Below are 17,165 nucleotides of genomic sequence, written 5' to 3'. Positions count from 1 at the left end.
TCTTTTTCACTCATGGCAAAAACTCAAGGTCAAGGAACCAGACGGGCACCCGAGGCACTCATACGTAGAGCGGGAATCTAATTATACGCCGACAATCTTTACCCCAAACACTAATCAAGTTCTTCCAAACATAATACACACTTGAGCCTCCTGGCCGTGGTAATCTGTCTTCGTGATATGTACTTTATGTGTGTTAAGAACGTCTTCAAACGATTCCTCTCTCCCTTCTCACACCCCATGGTTCCCAGGCAAGGATGAGAGAGAGATAGGCAGAGAGACCGATGAACAAACGAGCACACTTCAACCACCCAGTATAAAAACGCCTCCCAAAGCCAAAGCCAAAGCCTCAACGCACCCCCATTGGGCTTCTTTATTTCCCACTTCCCCCAAAAAACTTGTTTTGACGCCGCCAGGCAATGCAATTAATGAGCGCCTTCCCCCACCGTTTCGTCTTTCCTTTCCTTTCCATTCTTATCTCTCGTTCGTGTCGAGAATCAAAACATTAAGGGAACCTCGCTGTCCAAAATAAAACATTAAAATGACGATGAACAACCCTTCGCGGGTTTTAGTCTGCCTTGATTGCTCTGTTCACATGATGTCAGCTTCGTTTTGACTATAAGAATCCGGAGAGTGAGTGAAAGGAAGAAAGCTTACCCATAAATCCTCCGAACGAACGCGTACGCGCTCAGGAACCCGACCGTCCCCGTTAGAAGACCATACACGCAGCACGCCATGAAACTGTAGCTGAAGAAGAGCATACTGCTCACGAACCCGGTAATGTGCAGCTTAAAAAAGTAGTACCACACGCAGTACAAGAAAACCCACACGGCGCTTCCGCCGCCGACGGCAAACGACTGCCACCACCAGTTATAGTTCTCGGCGCACAGCCGGACGTAAATCGTCACGACCGTCACCTCGGCAATCGTCACGATCAAAATCACCGACACCACGGCCAGGAACCCAAACACGTAGTAGTAGCCGCTCTTGTCCTGCCAGACGGACTGGAACACGAAGAGCAGCTCGATAAAGATGACCGCAAAGGGAATCAGCCCCGCGAGCAGGACGGACTGCCACGACTTGATGTACCACGCCTGCCGGGGCACCTGGCGCGGCGCGACGCTCGTCTTAGTCGGGTGCTCCCATTTGGCGCTGCGGACGAAGCCGAACCAGGACCCGGCGTAGACGAGGGGCACCTGGATACAGAGCCAGAGGAAGATGATGGCGACGAGAGTGCCAAAGGGGATTGCCGTGCTTGAAGCCTGTGCCCAGACGAATAGGTTCAGGATAAAGACGATGCCAAAGAGGAGGCCGGGGAAGAGGACGGCGGTGACGAGCGCGTTCTTGCGGAAGTCCTGGCCGTCGAACGTCTTGTAGACGCGCGCGGAGAAGTAGCCCGAGAAGAGGCCGGCAAAGACGAAGAGGCCGACGCCGACGCTGATGAATCCGCCGCGGAAGCTGGGGTTGAGGATGCCGAGGGCGCTTAGCAGGACGAGACCGACCGCCATGAAGAGCAGCTGCATGCCGGATCCGACGAGCGGGGCCAGCAGGTAGCCGTGCCGGGGCGTCCGGAAGACGTCGGCGTGCAGCAGCTTCCAGCCCGTGACGTCCTCGAGTGCCTCTTCATCGGACGATACGTCGGCGTCATTTTCGGCGTCAATTCCGGCTCCCTGATCGAGTAGTCCGCCGGTCTTCTCGGAAAGTCGGGGGGATTTGTTGCCGGCCGTCTTCTTGCGCTTCAGCTTTGGCTTGCCGTCCTCGAGGGGCACCTCCTTGTAGCCCTTGATATCAGAGCGGATCGTTCTCGCGAGAATCATCAGGACAATGCCCGTGAGCAGGCCGCAGATAATGAGCGAGTTGACAATAGCCAGCCAGTGGATCTTTTGGCCTTCCTCCTGGTTGACAAAGTACAGATCCCAGCGGCGCGACCACTCGACGTTGTTGTCCTCGCGGAAGTAGACGGAATAGGTATAGGGCACGGTCAGCTTGGCACCGTCGTCGGTGAGATCTTCGTCGTCGTCGGTAGCGGGGTGGTACGAGGAGGACTCGAGGTTCTGCTGCTGCTTCGGCATCTCGGAGGACTTATTCGGGGCGAGGTAGAGCTCAAAGTTCTGGTCAATATTCTGCAAATCTGCAGGGCACCCATTCTCGTCGCGCTTGTTATTGGGTCCGATGCTCTTGGGGTACACCTCGAAACCAACGACGACTTTACCGCCACGCTCGCCCGCCTTCCCGGGGGCCCTGCGCCAGCGGATGACAATGGTGTGGTGGTTATTGAGGAAGTAGCGCGGCTTGCCGCTGCTGGCCGAGTAATCCGTGAAGCCGAGCTTGAAGCCGGCGGCGTAGTACTTGCGGCTCTTGTCGACAGTGACGAAGCTCGTGGCCCCGGGGAGGTTATCGACAATCCACTCGGTAACGTAGCCGTCGTGCACCATGTCCTTTGCGCGGCGCATGTCCTTGCGGCTCATCTCGCGGTTGCACAGCAAGTTGCACGGCTTGTCCTGTCCGACAACCAGGTCAATGTCGGATGTCTTTATCCTGTCGCCGCGGAGGACTTCGCCGAGGTTCAAGGGGATGCTCTGTCCGCTAAGCAGTCCCGTGCCGGGCTTGCGCTGGCCCGTCGGCGGGCACACGAAGGGGAGGTCGTAGTAGGCATACTGCAGCTGAGTGTTGTCGGAGTAGACCTTGTTCACGAGTAAGGGAACCTGCTCGCCGTCCTTGTAGCTCTTAATCGACCAGCCTGTAGTTGAATACCGAGCTATAGTCAGCGGGCAATTGCTTGAGCGAGAGAGGTGGTTGAATTGGGGGCTTCTTTCTGAGGGCGGCGAACCTGGAATGTAGAATGCGTCGGCTGGTGCGGCAAGCAACAGGGAGACGAGGCACCCCAAGCCGGCCTTGAGCACCTGTCGCATTGTAATTAGGTCCGGTATTTGCGAGTTCGTCGTCGTCGTCGTCGTCGAATTATATCCGCATAGACCGTCTCGGCGAAGTTTGTGTAAGTGGTAAAAGAGGTGACCTGATAAGATGGGCGACTTGTCCTCTGCGGTGGTGGCTGTGGTTCAATCGGGGTACCTCTCCGGCTTGGAGGGAATTGAAGGACAATTGAGGATAAAATTAGCCAAGTCAGGAACGCAATCAAGGTAAGACGAGTCCGGTCGCGTTCAGGTTCAGTCGAGGGTCCGTGGCTGCACGGTGTCTCTCTCCGCGCCACGCCGCCGCCGCAAATGGGTGGGAGGGCGGAATCCAAAAAACTGGATCGGACTGGGCTGCGCAGATGTGCCGGCCCCAAAGGATCGCAAGAGGAGGAATTTCGGGGTGGTAGAAGGTGAGGTGAGGTAAGCTGAGGTGGAAACGAGTGGAATCGGTACCAAGTACCCAGGAAAGAAGTCTAAAGGTAAATTGTCAAGTATCAAGCTTCGAAATCTAGAACTCTCCCGTCTTGTTGGGAAATGACGCAAGTGAGTCCGCCGTCGGCCGTTATCGTTTTTGTTTCGAAACGGGGTCCAACCTTGGAAGAGTGGGTGACGGTGGAAGGGCGAGTTGAGGTGTTGTTGTTAGGAGCAGGCAGGTTGAGTGATGGGAGACAATGTACGCAGCACGGGGGAAGAGGGACAAGAGGAATACAAAGACACACACTCCAGATGGAAGGGGGAGGGGAGGAGAGGGGATGAAGAGGCAATTGGAAGAAACCGAGGACGTTGACGGGATGCAGCTGGCGGATGGAGGACGGGACGGAATCGGCGGGAAATAAGACCAGTTCACAAGGGGGAGGAGATGGACAGAGCATGGGAATGGGACTGGAAATGGGAGATTCACTGGGATTGCATGGCATGAGCACATGGGATGCGAGCATGGGGATGGATGGTCGGGATGGGGGGATCGATGATGGGCGCACGGTTCAAGACCACTTTACGAGCCCACTGAGAGGTGAAGCATCGATCAGAGAGAGGCCCGGAATAATTCATAAATTGCTTTTAATCATTCAACCTCAATCTGAGATGCCGTCTTCCAGCGTAGCATCGCGGCCGTCGAGTGCCATCCATCCCTCACTGGAGTCCCCATCCGGCATTTGGGGGGGGAAGAAGCCTCTCGTCCCCTCTCTCCTCTTTCACAGATGGTACTTGCCTTGCCTTACATTGGATATCTGTAGCTTTGTACTTCTAATGTAAAGTAAGGCAAGGTAGGCACGCTTCCCTACGCGCTTCAGTTCCTATCTCGCGCCTGCCAAGACCAACATGTCTCTCAATGAGAAGCGCAAGACATGAGCGGGAAGGCTTATCGCAATTCACTCATACTCGTCCGTATGCGTACCTTCAAATTCTTTCCCAGACTCCTTGCCCAATCCCATGGACGCAAGCAGTAGTACAGACATTTCTGCAGGTAGATGCCTATGTACATACAGATAGCTTGCTCACGGTTCACCCCCAAGACCCTCCAAAGAGCAGGCGGGAAGTGCGCCCCAACCCCTATATCTGCCGCCGCCCGCTGTCCCGCCGCACCAATCAACATCTGCTGTTGGGGAAGCTAAATCCAACCGACACGAGGGGTTCACTCTTTGGGGCAGGTCGCAGCCAAGATGAAAGGGGTGTCGGCGTCGTCACGTGTAGTTCCATCGTGATTTGTGCATTGCTTGTATTTAACAGAATAGGATCTCCACCTAGTCAGGGAAATACTTTTACTTCAGAAGAGGGAGGAATGGTTGGTGATTTGTGCACAGCTTACCTCACCTCAGAACTTGCGCCTGAGCCTCATCCTCAGCTTTGCAAGCCCTCGACTCGCGCGTCACCGCACTAGAAACGATGCCATGTGGAAACAGACGATCGATCTTATTTAGTGTGGGCAGTTTACGTGGCTCCCGCTCCCCTTAGTCAAGGTACTATCAATAGAAACAAACGAACAAACCACTTTTGTGACCTGTCTCGTAGACGATCGCTCCCTCTCTCAAACAAGCAGCATCGGGAGAGTGGGCTGTTGAACAGTGACAGGCCGGGTGTTAAGACCGCCCAGATTTCGTCATCTTTCTCCATTCCCAATGTCACGGGGGGAATTCCCATACACGAACAGTGATGCAGTTTGCTTTGTGACATTGTGCTAATACCAGCTTATGCCGGATAATCAACCCCCCACATTTCCTCACCCCCAAATCCCCCTCATTTGCCCAGTGACCTTCCAGTCCGAGCTTCTTGGGAAAATCTGAAAATCATGCTGGGCGTCCGGGGCAAAAGAAGCAGGGAAAAAGCGGGATAGCAGCAAAAACTCCACCGCAATCTTAACACTGTATGCAACAGGGGAACATGGAAGCAATTCAATGGGCCTAGAACTTTCTGGGTGTCCGGCACGGCATGGCGGCACCTTTCTCCCGTTTTCGTCTCCACCGGGCACCTGCTTCCGGCCCAGGTGTACCGGGCTCCTCCGGTGCCGGGCCCCTTCACCTCCGCTCCATCACCCCGTCCCGTCTCCGGAGGTGCCACTCTGCCCCGTTCCGTCCCCTTCTCTTGGCACTCCGGTCTGGAGACGAGTTCGGCCTCTGATTACGGATTGTACGGTCTGTGTCAAACGTGCCGCGTAGGATAGGCATTATTCGGATATGTGTGATGTGAGGAAAACCTGGGCCTCGGCGCTGAGGTGTTGTCAACCTCTCAATCGATTTAATTGGTCTTCTAGGGGTGATTCGCATCCTTTTGTATGCAAGAAGACAAGCTTCTTCCTTTGTATACTAATATTAGTGCCACAAAGTACGTACTAGGCAGGCTTCATCAGGTTGTAGAGGAAGCAGGTGATCCGTCAAAGTTATACAGGAGCCCAGATCTGAGTGATTTTGTCATATTATTACTAAGTATTGATGTGTTTATCCAATTTGCCTCTTGCTCTTTGGGTATCTTCAGTTCCAACAGACAAATTTCTCAAATGAATAATAGAAAACTCCAAATCAAAGTGTCCCGAATTTTAGTATCCAAGACTCCAGTAGCCCACCAGCTCGATTCTCTAGTGGTATCATCACCATCGAAAAAAGGGAACAAAGGAAATTGCTGAAAAGGGATATCGTGCTCCAAACCCCCCATAAGTCGTAATTCGTCAATGCAAGGATATCAGGGCTTAAGCTGCAAGAATTTCAAGCAGCGGAGACCTCGCCTCGCCTTGCAGACAAGTCGCCGTAGCTAGGCAGCACGGAAGTACCCTGGAATTCGGGCGCGGGTTGCTGCAACAATCTCGGCTGGAGAAAAGCGTCCGCTTCTGCCTCCTCTTGCTGTGCCATCACAGCTTCGAAAGTGGGAAGGCCCATATCAAGCGAATCGAGCTGCATGGGCGGCTCGAGGGCGACTTGCAGGGGGATGTTCAAGTTGATCTTGGAATCGCCAACGACGATGGTCAACTGCAGCGTGTAGGTGCGGGAGATGAGGCAGGCGTGGAAGGTCGGGATAAAGGTCTTTCGGGCTGTGGGCAGCTTGAAAGGAATCTGGAGAGCGGCCTTGTGGAAGATGGGTGAGGAGCGGTCTTTGCTCGAGCGGCGGCTGTTGCTCTGACGCTGGCTGTCCGAGTCGGAGGGGCTTCCTTCACGCATGCCATCGCTGGAGTATCCGGAATCGCGGCGGGCGGTGGAGGCCAGCTGCTGGCGCCAAGCAACCTTGTCCACCGATGTGGAGAAGAGGGAAACGGAGGTTTGGTAGGCGAGCTGCTGGGTCATGGCATATGCCTCTTGGCTGTTCCCCATGTTGGGAAGCGACGACATGGGCGTTGCGCCATACCAGGTCTGAGCTTGGATCTTGGCCGAGACGGTGCTGACCTTGGGAGGCAGGATATCGGCAGAGGTAGGCTCAAAGTTGAGGTTGACCAAGACTGAGCCCTCGGAGGCTCCGCGGCCGTCGGCAGTCAGGTAGACGGCACCAGGCTGAGCGGTTGCGGCTGTGACAGTGCCCTGCTTGGAGGAAAAGATGTTCTTGCGAATGGTCTTTGTCTTGCTGAGGGCGTAGTTCTTGTCCTGCTTGGTGATGTTCAGAGGCGGGTCCTCGGGGGATCGAGGGAGGACTTTGATGTGGTGGGTGTCCTCCATGACCTTGATCGGCTTTCCGCCGAGCTCGTCCTGTCGCACAACGCGGGCCTTGATGACATACTGGACCTGGGCCATATCGGGGGCCATGTCATCCCTCTCCCAGCCGCCCATGGTCGGGGGCAGGCGCATGTGGTAGTCTTGGATGTAATCGTGCTGAGCCTTGTGAGTGCAAGCACTCATTGTCAGTTGGTGCGGGATGACGAAGTTGAAGGGAATGGTGTAAGCCCTGCCGGCCTCGAAAATCCGGGGTACGGGGTAGGTGGAAGCGGGAATGGGCATCTCGAGCTTCAGAAAGGTGTGAGAAGAGAGCTGAGGAATCTGAACGGCGTCAAGGCGAGTCCTCGAGATGCCGATCAGGATGATCTGAACGAAATCGAATCGGCTGTCATGGCTGGGCGTGATTGTGACCTCTCCAGAAATGGGGTTGCCCGAGGTGTAGACCTTGGAGCTGTAGTGGTCGTTGATCTTGACCTCGATGCTCTGCTTCCTGGTGGAAGCAGGCTGTCGGGCAAAGGAGATGACCGAGCTCATGTCACTGTGGCTCGACATTTTGGCTAATTGATGGTGGATGGAGCTGGTTGGGTGTGACGATGACGATGATGGGAATGTCCCCGAGGTGGGGTGCGTAGCTTATATGTATGTAGACGAAGGCTTGAGTGAAGATCCCCCAGGTATTAGATGGGAACCGGATGGAGTCTTGTAAGTGACGATATGGTAATGAAACCAAGATGAAAGCCTGTGAGTGGTACGGAGAAATATAGACATTTCCATGACAAAAGGGTGGGCGAGGCGTGTCTCTTTAAGGTCGGGTCAATGTCAAGGATGGGAAGGGAGCAGATGGATGGGCAGGAGTGCAATGCAGCGTGATTGTTTGACTCGACTCGACTCGACTTGAGCAGATCCATGACAGCAAACGCCAGGGCCGGAAACAACCTGGAAACCCTCCACCGTCGACGTCTTCCTCGCACTTGCAAAGGGCGGGCTCCTCATCCTCAGCCAGCGTGATGGAGGGAGGTGGGAAACGTACCGGTACCTGGCCAAGGTACATGAGGTACTCGGATGAGGTACCGACATTTTGAGAGTGGGTGGGTGGTGGGTGGCAGGTAGGTAGGTGCCCGGGCGAGAGACTTGCGGTTGCACGGGCAGTGGCCGAGACGGGAACTTGAACTGCCTGCCCTGCTGTTGACCGGTTGTTCAGTGTGTTCAGTGTGCAAAGGAAGGTGAAAAGTGGAGCAGAAGACAGTAGAAAGACAAAATCTGAAGGATGGGATCCACTAGAATGGTGGATGGCATGGCGGATGACTGGCGCTCCCAAAGGCGAGCTTGGATGCTTGGTCTCGACAAGTGACGCCCTTCCTGTCGAGCTTACCTTATACAACTATGCGCTAGAGACAACCCCAGCGCTGTAGGGCATGCTCCGACTTCCATTCCCTTCTGTAATGTAAGGTAGGTAGGTAGACTGAGTGACTGTACGGAGTAGCCCACCGGTTGTTGGACGCAATTAGGTGGAGGCTCCGAGACTCCGACCCTCAAAACGTCGCCGGCTGCGATAGAACGGCGTGAAAGGCGTGAATGGCAGCTATGACTCCGTCTGCTGCTCCGCAACTTCTCTGGGCCATCCAGGTTTCTCGTCACAGGTTTCCCATTATTGAATTAGCTGAGGTACCATGGTGTTGAATAAGGTACCTGTTGAAGGTATTTTACCTAAGCTTATTAAAGGTTTCTCGACATCAAAGTCCATTGTTGCACAGAGAAGGATTCAACTGCAACAGACCCTGATTTCCAATGCTCCAAATGATGCCATGTAGACCATGCAAGACGAGACGCATCAAACCCCAGGCTCACAAGTTAAGGTAAGGTACATTACACAGCAATGCCTCTGTTGTCTCTCCCTGCCGTTTCAAAATTAAAGGCTTCTTAGAATTCTTTGAGATTGGTAATCCAAGGTTGGGAATCTCAGATTCAACTTTGCTAGCGTGTCGCACTTGCTCGCCAAAAGAGTCATCATGTCAACTTGGACGTCGTGGAAAGGCGCAGGACCCGCTTTAAAATGACGAGAACCGAGCAAGACCCTTTGACTGGACCTTCCTCCACCACCACACGGCGCCGATGATCGGCAGGTGCTCCTTACCTTCCTTTGGCAAGAACGAGACAGCAATTCTCGGCCGGTAACTTCCTGATGCTTGGTAAGGTGGTAGGGCGGCACGGCGGTAAGGCATGGGAAGCACTTCAATAGTGTCTGAATCAAGGGAAACTTTCATCTTCCCGGCCGATGCTTCTGACATGCATCTCCACCCACTCGGAATCTCGACCATCGCCAACGGAACCCGGCTCAAGCCTCTGGTACAGTCAGTCTGCTGACATGACGGATCAATTTGGACCCTGATGACTGTGACGCCAGCGCCAGCCAACTAGTGAAAGCTCAAGTCTCTCGCCGATCCCATACTCGAATTGAAAATGCGCAACCTCTGCGCAAAACCAGTGTGAACAACACGCAGCCCGCCCAGGCACTTGGCTGCAACCTTGGCCGCAAACCTGTCGTGCTTCCGGTACTCTCATGCATTCTCAGACCACCGACATGGCTCGATACGCCCTACTGCGGTCACGCTGTCGTCCGACACCAACAGACAGTCAGCCGAATCTCCCAGCGCCCTACCGGATGACATTGACGCGAAAGACAAAGACCGCACTAGCACCTGTTCGCAACAATGTTTACTTGCAATGTCGCAGACCACTGCTCTCGGAGCTCAATCGGAGCCGTGCCAGACTCCAGCCGTTGCCATCTCCAGACTGGGGAATGGGGACTCAGAATAGAGCTAAGAGAGCCGCCCCCGCGACACCACGCAAGAAGCAACTCAAACCGAGGGTGATGCGGGCACGCGGGGAGCAATCATGGGATTCAAGATCCGCGACCCCAGCAATCTGCCAACGGCTGCAGCGAGCCAACGTCCAAAATGTCACACTATTATCTGCCTCCCTGCGGCCTGCCACTTCCCTCAACACCAAGCTGTGATAAGACGCACGAGACAGCGGGAGAACCACGACCGGGCAGCCAGTGGCATACTTTTCAGCCTGCTGCCGAGGAGAAGTCTTGTTAGGTTCTCTGTTCCTCAATGATCGACCCCAATCGCGTCGCCAGTCCGACACCGCTGTCCCAATCAGCAGCTTCAATTCGTTCCATCACCCTCCACGACGACTGCAGGCAAGGGTGGGAAATTTCCTTCCCAAGCACTTCACGTCGTCATGGCTGCAATACGCAGTCACACGCACCAGGCGTATTTTCAAGCATAGGAGCAGGTGTGTCGTTGGTCGAAAAATTACAAGCCCGTCGAATAAACAAGGGCCGCCTGGGTAAACTAACAAAGGGTACAAGCACACGACAAGTACAGCAAGTATCGCAAGTACCTCTACCTCGATTCAATCGTTTTCACCCTCAAACACACGCGAGGTGGATATCGCAATCCAATGGACAAACGACGTGGGTGAGAAGAAAAAACTAATTCAGTTGCAAAGTTCGCAAAAACACACGACAACCGGCTGGGCTTTACGTACACGGAATCGATGTCTAATGAGATCCATCCAGGGGCGCGGCGCTTTGCCTTTAGGTGCCTGGCGGCTGTTGCTGGCATTACACGAGATCCATGCCATCGGGTCCCCTTGACGTACACGGTTGAAAGTGGACTCCCGCGGCGGAGGCACATCGGCCACCCGGTTCGGCCTCCCGTTAGCGGTCGATACCCTCTGTCAAGCCGGTGGATCCCCCGGTGGTCTGGGGCCCTGGAGGTTGCCCTGATCCATCCCAAGGGTGCGCTTATGGGGGCGTGCCTCGCGAGTTCTTAACGTTAGGGGACGCCGAAAGTAATGAGATCCATCAGAGCTACGACCATGACCATCGTGAAGTGAAAATTTTACGTTCGATCCCACGCCTTCAGAGTCGCAAAGGTCTCGAATGGCCACTCGCGGCCTCGCCAAGGTAGTGGCCGCATGGACCATTGGATGGCACACACACCATGGAACATGCAAAAGAACAAACAGAGAGAAGCCATTACTGTCACATCACGAATCGTCAACCAATTCGGGAACTGCAGGAGAGAACCCGGAGAGAACAGCTGGCCACGTTGCGGCCTACCAGGAGCGCAATTGGATGTCAAGTAACAACAGCCGCACGACGATGGTGAGCTTATGACTGATGAGATCCATCGGGGCGATGACGCTAGAATGCATGGAACGCCTGAATGGAAGGCTGGAACGAGCCAAGTACGTCAGGCCAAGGCACGGGAGCAAGCGGATCTTGAAAAGTTGAGACAAGACAAACTTGAGGCTCCATCGCGGAACAGAATGGGGCTCTTCGGGTTACAGTTTACGGCGCATCACTACCTGCAATGCTGCATGGCCATGCTGTGCGGCTCCTTTGTGAGCAGCAGCTAGAGCCGCCGTGAGGTTCTGATCGACTGACCCAAATCAGGGGTGCATACGGGAAGCAAGCCAATGTTGAACGGGCATGCTTGAGAACAACAGGAGACAACTGTGGGTTCGTTTGATGTGGATTGTGGGTGTTAGTGACGATGGTGCAATACCACGAATATCCCAAGCAGAATATCCACTTTGAGCCGACGACAAACGAGCCGTGGATGGCCGCGGTCTACGATGGCACATGGGTATTTGCGATGTCGACGGTCGGACAGTGTGGTTGAAGTTTTTTTTCGAGAAAATTTTTACGAGCAATTTGTTGCCTCTTTTGCGCAGAGTGGAGTGCCATAAGCGCCATCTGTCCAAGGGAAAAGGACCCACGATGCGCCTTTGGATGGACAGCACTGGAGACATGCTGGAGACATCCCACGCTCCGGAACGAGAGTCCGGAAGTATTACCTAACACTCCCGTTAACCGCCCTTCCGCACATGGCCTCATCGCAAAATGTCTATGGCCAGACCCCAGCGGGCCTACGATGATGGGATTCCGCCTCCAATCGGGACGTGGAGATCCTTCAGACGACGGATGGGACAGCTTTTTCGATTCCGGGTCATTCCCAGACTATGAAAAGGCGTCATGCACACATGGCCATGCACCCACCACTAGCCTGTAGGTGTAGAAACTTTGGAGGCCAAGCCTAAAGTCTCTCTTTGACTCACGCGCCCATTGCGCCCTACATACCGCTGATGCGTACCGCGCCCTGCAGAGCGCCTCATGTCAATGTCGCTATTGCACTAGTAGGCTGGTGGACAGGCCAGGCCATGGACAACAACGCATATCACTTGGGCATCTCCCGGTTCATTGGCAACCATCCCCAAAACCACGAGAGCTGACCAAGCTCCATGATGAATAATTCCCCGACTTCGCTACACCGGAAATCATGTTCCTCGAGGCTGAGGTGAACCAGAACACCATCTCCAGGACTGTATTGCGTCAACCCTCTTGACATTTGCTCACCAAGCTCATTGCGTGCTCACAGCCGCAAACTTACAGACCGCCCAGGAATTGCATCATACAAGCCTCCACTGTTCTATTCTTCCTGGGATAGGGAGATGGTAGAGCAGTCAGACAAGCTTAGGCTACTTGGTCAGCCCAACAAGTGCAATCGATGCGCGCAAAATCGCAAGCCTACTCGCAATACGCAAGTCTCTTTGAAACACTCGTAGTTCTTACCCCGGTCTCGACAAGCTTATTCCTTCGCGGGGAACTGCGTGTATGTGTGTGTATGTGTATTATTCAGCTTCCCCTCTGCTTCAGTATGTATGTAGTCGAAGGACAACAACATGTTCCTCTACATTGTCTACTTTCTCTTTTACCCCAACTTTTTGACTCCCGTCGACGAACGCCACATGCTTTCTCTTGCGCCCGCACTGGCTACCAAAGCCGGTCAGACGGTCAGGGACTAGACGATCCGTCAACCGAGTTGTTGGAAATGGTGTTTGGGACGGTCTGTTGCTATGAAGGCGCCGTTTTTGGGTTGGTGTAGGTCATCACCCCTTTCGTCCAGCTTACTCTCTACCTTATATCCGTATTGCTGGTTGCATTGTATCCAGAGGTAAGCGTAACCAGATTATGGTGATGGCTGTTTTCACGTCACTTTTGGCTGGAGAAATCCTTCTCATCTGGCAGTGGCAGACGATCCTGCTCTGTCTATTGTCTCTATATAGTCTACATGGCGTATTCGCCTTTTTCAGTGAGGGCCCATCTAACATGAACATGTTTACGTGTGCACGGGGCAAATTTGAAGCACCTCTTAAAGGGCGCATTGTCTAGTCATGCCACGAAATGTACAGCATGATACCGGCACCGACAGCAATGGCGGCAAACTGAACGAGGGTCTTGCGCAGCTCGGCCATCTTGTTCGGGCCCGTCTCGAGCAGCTCGGGGATAACGGCGACGGTACCGACGTAGAGGAAGGTACCCGCGGTGAAGGGCAGAAGCAAGTCGCCCCAGGTCTATCAGGTCCATTGTCAGCAACTTGTGATTCGTCACGCCAAACTTATGTTGGCGGCACGAGAGAAAAGAGTGCAGGTTTGTAACTCACCAAGCTGGTACCCCAGAGCCCCGCGTTACGCGGCATACCGCCCTCGCCGGAGCCGGAGCCGCTGCCGCCGAGCTCCTGGACGGCGATACCGATGAGGGTGCCGAGGAGGGCGCCGAGGGCCGTGACGAATTGAGCGCCCATGGCGGCGCGCTTGCTGAAGCCGGATTGCACGAGCAGGGCAAAGTCGCCGACCTCGTGGGGGATCTCGTGGAAGAAGACGGCTACGGTGGTGGTTGCGCCGATGGTCGGGGAGGCGTAGAAGCTGGCGGACATGGCGAGGCCGTCTGTGATGTTGTGCGTGAAGTCGGCGCTGTGGGATGTAAGTCAGTATAGAACAGCCAGTCATTAGTAGAATCGCGCCCGGAGGCCGAGTGGAAGACTGGGTGGGAGGAAGGCGTACATCAGGTTCAGGTAGCCTCCGAGTCTCACGCTGGGGTTCATCTCCTTCTCCGGCTTGTCCACGGCGCCGTCGGCTCCAGATCCGGAGTCGGTCCCGGCCTTCTTCTTGCGCGAGGTGACCTCGCCCGCTTTCTCCACAGCAGACGACACGCCCTCGGCCTTGGCCTCCCCGTGCTCCTGCGCATGCGAGTGCCCACCGTGATCGTGCGAATGGCCCTCCCCGCCCGTAGCGATGCGCAGACCCTTATCCATGGCCACGAACGTCATGAAGCCGACGAGGATCGCGACGCCGAGCAGCAGGTTGCGGTTCGGTTCGACGAGCACGAGGCGCGCGCGCTCGGGCTCGTCCTCGCCGAGGAAGATCTCGGGGAGCAGGTGGAACAAGGTGTCGCCCATGAGCCCTCCGACGGCGAAGGCGACCATGACGGAGAGGGAGGAGGGGTCAATATCCGTCGGGCAGAGGGCGAGGAGGAAGTTGGGGGGCCCGGAGATGTAGAGGGTCGCCAGGAGGGCGTTTACGGCGGGGGAGCCGGGGAAGAGGGTTCCGAAGGCGCGGGACAGGAGGGAGGGGGTTTCGGAGAGGGAGGCGAGTTTGGAGGAGGTTAGGGATTGGACTATCGAGCATTGCTAGGATGGTATCGTCAGTTGTGAAGCTCTAGGCTGATGCTTTTCGGTACTCTGAGCTCTCCCGTGCGTCCAATCGGGTTGGTTTCATCTTCTGCTTCTCCTCGCACTTACCTGCAGCTGCTCGTCAATCTCCTCGAGGCTGAGTGATGCTACGGGCTTGCTCGTGAGACCAATTTTCTCGGCGACGGTGGAGGCGAGGCCGAGCTGCACCATGAGGAAGAGAGCCCAGAAGGCAGGCTTCCAGGAACGAGCCATTGTCGCTACAGTTGCTTGTCAAGTTCGGTATTCGACTTTGAGCTTATCTCTCCGTCCTTCGATGTGTGCTATGTTCAATTTCTCCGAGGTTGAACGATTGCCTAGGCGGGGATGGTTGTGGGAGAAAAACGAGTGGAAGGTCTCGAATGTCCGACGAGGAATTGTCGAGAGAAGCGAAGAAAGCTGTGGCGGTGATCCTAACACTTGTTGAGATCTCTCTCGTTTACTCCAATTTCCGCATAGTGCAGAAAGCCCCCTCTCCTCCCTGGATAAGCTGTCATCTCATTCCCTCCTCCAAACCTTGGCGAGCACGTCCGCTGCCGCTGCCGCTGCCGCTGCAGTGCCGGCCGAGGGAGACGCTGTAATTCCGACCATTTTCGGCCGATGACCGGTGCGAGCTGTGCCTTTCCAGGTCACTGGAGCCTAGAGGAGCTGCTGAGGGGGTCGCGTGCCACTGGTTGTGAGGGTGCTTCAATGGAGGGGGTAATGCGAGCTGTGTGCAAGCTGAGAAGCATAAAAAAGGCCGCTAGGCCGTTTTCGGGTCTTGTTATGCAAGTCTTGCGTCCGATGTTGGAATTGGCAGGATAACTCATTCATACGACTTGCCCAATAATTCTTATGGATTGGAAGTTTGGTCCAAGAACACGGGTCAAAGTTGCCAAAGACATTTGAAAACAGAAAACGCAGAAGGAAGGGGGGTCTCGAGCATTTATTCATGTTTCTTGACCTCCTTCCTGCTTGGACCCTTAAGGTACAAGAACTGGGACTAAGCTCTTGGTACTGGGAAAGAGCTGGGGGCTCCCGAGGGTTTCGAGTACCCGGACGGGTCGGTTGGTCGTTTCCACTTTCCATCACCACCACTTGCCGCGTAAACGACATTCCCTCTTCAGCTTCGTGGGAAAGAGAGAGCAAATGCAGGACCCTGTTTGGCCCAATGCTGCTGCGGAATGTTTTGAGCACTGACAGAAGATGGGTAATGCTTGGGAAGTGACGAGTCCTGATTTGCTGGGGAGGTTGCATCTTGCTCTTCGGGATGTGGGAGTAGAAGCGGGTGTCAGTGTCACCGAGCTTTTTGGGTGAGTTCTGACGTCGCTCCGTGAATCAGGGATGGTACGCCCCTCGAAGCTTTGTTAATCGTGTGTTTTGTCTTCAATTGATCTCGATGAGTCGGGTAAAGCATCCCCGTTGAAATTTTGGGAACGGTCCAAGAAAACGAGGGCACGTTGGCTATGTCCGTGTCCATGCTGCCTCTTCACCCTCGTTCAAAGTGCCAAAACTTCTGTGTGCCATGTTGTATCTTCAAGAAATAGCATACGCGTAGCATGCAATTGTTCAACTGCACAGATATCAACAACTTTGAAATCCAATAGCATAATCCTTGGTCTGTCCGAGATGAACTGGTGGTCCATGTCTCCCGCTAGAACCGGCCCAGATTTCAAGGCGGACCAGGGTCTCGGTCCGGCACCTTCACCAAGAGGACATCCTACCGAGCGACCAATGATCTTGCGCTAGTGACTCATCGTTTGAAGCTCCAGGAACTCCAGCAAAGCCTTTAACCATCAGGCTTTTCGCTTTCCTTTGCGGCTTCGATCTCATGGCTCTGGTCTCCTGGTGGGTGGCTTCACTGAAAACTCTAAACGATCTACTTCTCTGGCGTCGTGAAACCCCACACATCGCTCTAGAAGCTATTCGTGAGCATTACGAACATTAACGAAAAACATCACGGTTAAGATGATTGCCGTTCGTGCTCCTATTAACCACGAACAACGTCTCAAATGGATCCTCGCTCGATGCTGGCAAGATATCCGGTGTATAGCCAAGCAGACTGTCCAACAGAAGTAAAGCCGTCTTCTTCTCTACACCAAGCTGAACCGCTACAAACAAGATGTTCGTCTAGCAGCCGTGTTTCGATTCGTAAAATTTGCCGTCTCCAGCCCCCACGCTCAGGCACCGGGACGCACTTTTCTATGCCGTGCCATATCTCGTGGAAGAGGAGAGATTGCTCCGACACTTCGTAACCGATGTTTTGAATATCCTCACCGAGATGGTTTTCTCAATGGATGGGCCCCTCAGGGCTGATTATGTGACCATTGATGGCAAGAAACTGTAGTTACCAAGGTTTGATGACAATGCTGAAGTCCGGCCAAACGGGTGCCCAAACCTTTTCGGAGATAATGTTTCTGATCCTTATAACAAGATGTCAACCAGCCAGAATGTGTCGAGTCAAGCTGTTCTTGTAGGTCTACCCTAGTGAACAGTTTTGGTCTTTCTCCGGCTTTGTCGACTATTAAAGATCCAACCCACCGTCTCATCACCCTGCT

At 54.4% G+C, this 17,165-nt stretch overlaps 3 protein-coding genes across 3 annotated transcripts; all 3 read right to left on the bottom strand.

Annotated features, from left to right (window-relative positions):
* Positions 1 to 381: 381 nt before the first annotated feature.
* Positions 382 to 3,886, bottom strand: HER10_EVM0011955 (endomembrane protein 70). The gene is made up of 2 exons (XM_035483169.1): positions 655 to 3,886; positions 382 to 584 (listed from the first exon to the last, which is right to left on the bottom strand). The coding sequence occupies exons 1-2, from the start codon at positions 2,907 to 2,909 to the stop codon at positions 566 to 568; spliced, it is 2,274 nt and encodes a 757-aa protein (XP_035327348.1). The 5' UTR covers positions 2,910 to 3,886; the 3' UTR covers positions 382 to 565.
* A 1,954-nt stretch (positions 3,887 to 5,840) lies between these two features.
* On the bottom strand, positions 5,841 to 7,892 carry HER10_EVM0012945 (arrestin). Its single transcript, XM_035482320.1, has one exon. The coding sequence runs from the start codon at positions 7,595 to 7,597 to the stop codon at positions 6,110 to 6,112; it is 1,488 nt and encodes a 495-aa protein (XP_035327434.1). The 5' UTR covers positions 7,598 to 7,892; the 3' UTR covers positions 5,841 to 6,109.
* A 5,160-nt stretch (positions 7,893 to 13,052) lies between these two features.
* Positions 13,053 to 15,057, bottom strand: HER10_EVM0003793 (ZIP Zinc transporter). Its single transcript, XM_035473457.1, has 4 exons — positions 14,701 to 15,057; positions 13,964 to 14,589; positions 13,564 to 13,873; positions 13,053 to 13,474 (listed from the first exon to the last, which is right to left on the bottom strand). The coding sequence occupies exons 1-4, from the start codon at positions 14,842 to 14,844 to the stop codon at positions 13,289 to 13,291; spliced, it is 1,266 nt and encodes a 421-aa protein (XP_035326731.1). The 5' UTR covers positions 14,845 to 15,057; the 3' UTR covers positions 13,053 to 13,288.
* Between the last annotated feature and the right edge of the window lie 2,108 nt (positions 15,058 to 17,165).

Source organism: Colletotrichum scovillei, assembly GCF_011075155.1.
Source record: "Colletotrichum scovillei strain TJNH1 chromosome Unknown Contig00011, whole genome shotgun sequence".
NCBI classification, from domain to species: domain Eukaryota; kingdom Fungi; phylum Ascomycota; class Sordariomycetes; order Glomerellales; family Glomerellaceae; genus Colletotrichum; species Colletotrichum scovillei.
Note: the sequence above shows the minus strand (reverse complement) of the source record. Positions and strands in the feature narration are given on the sequence as shown.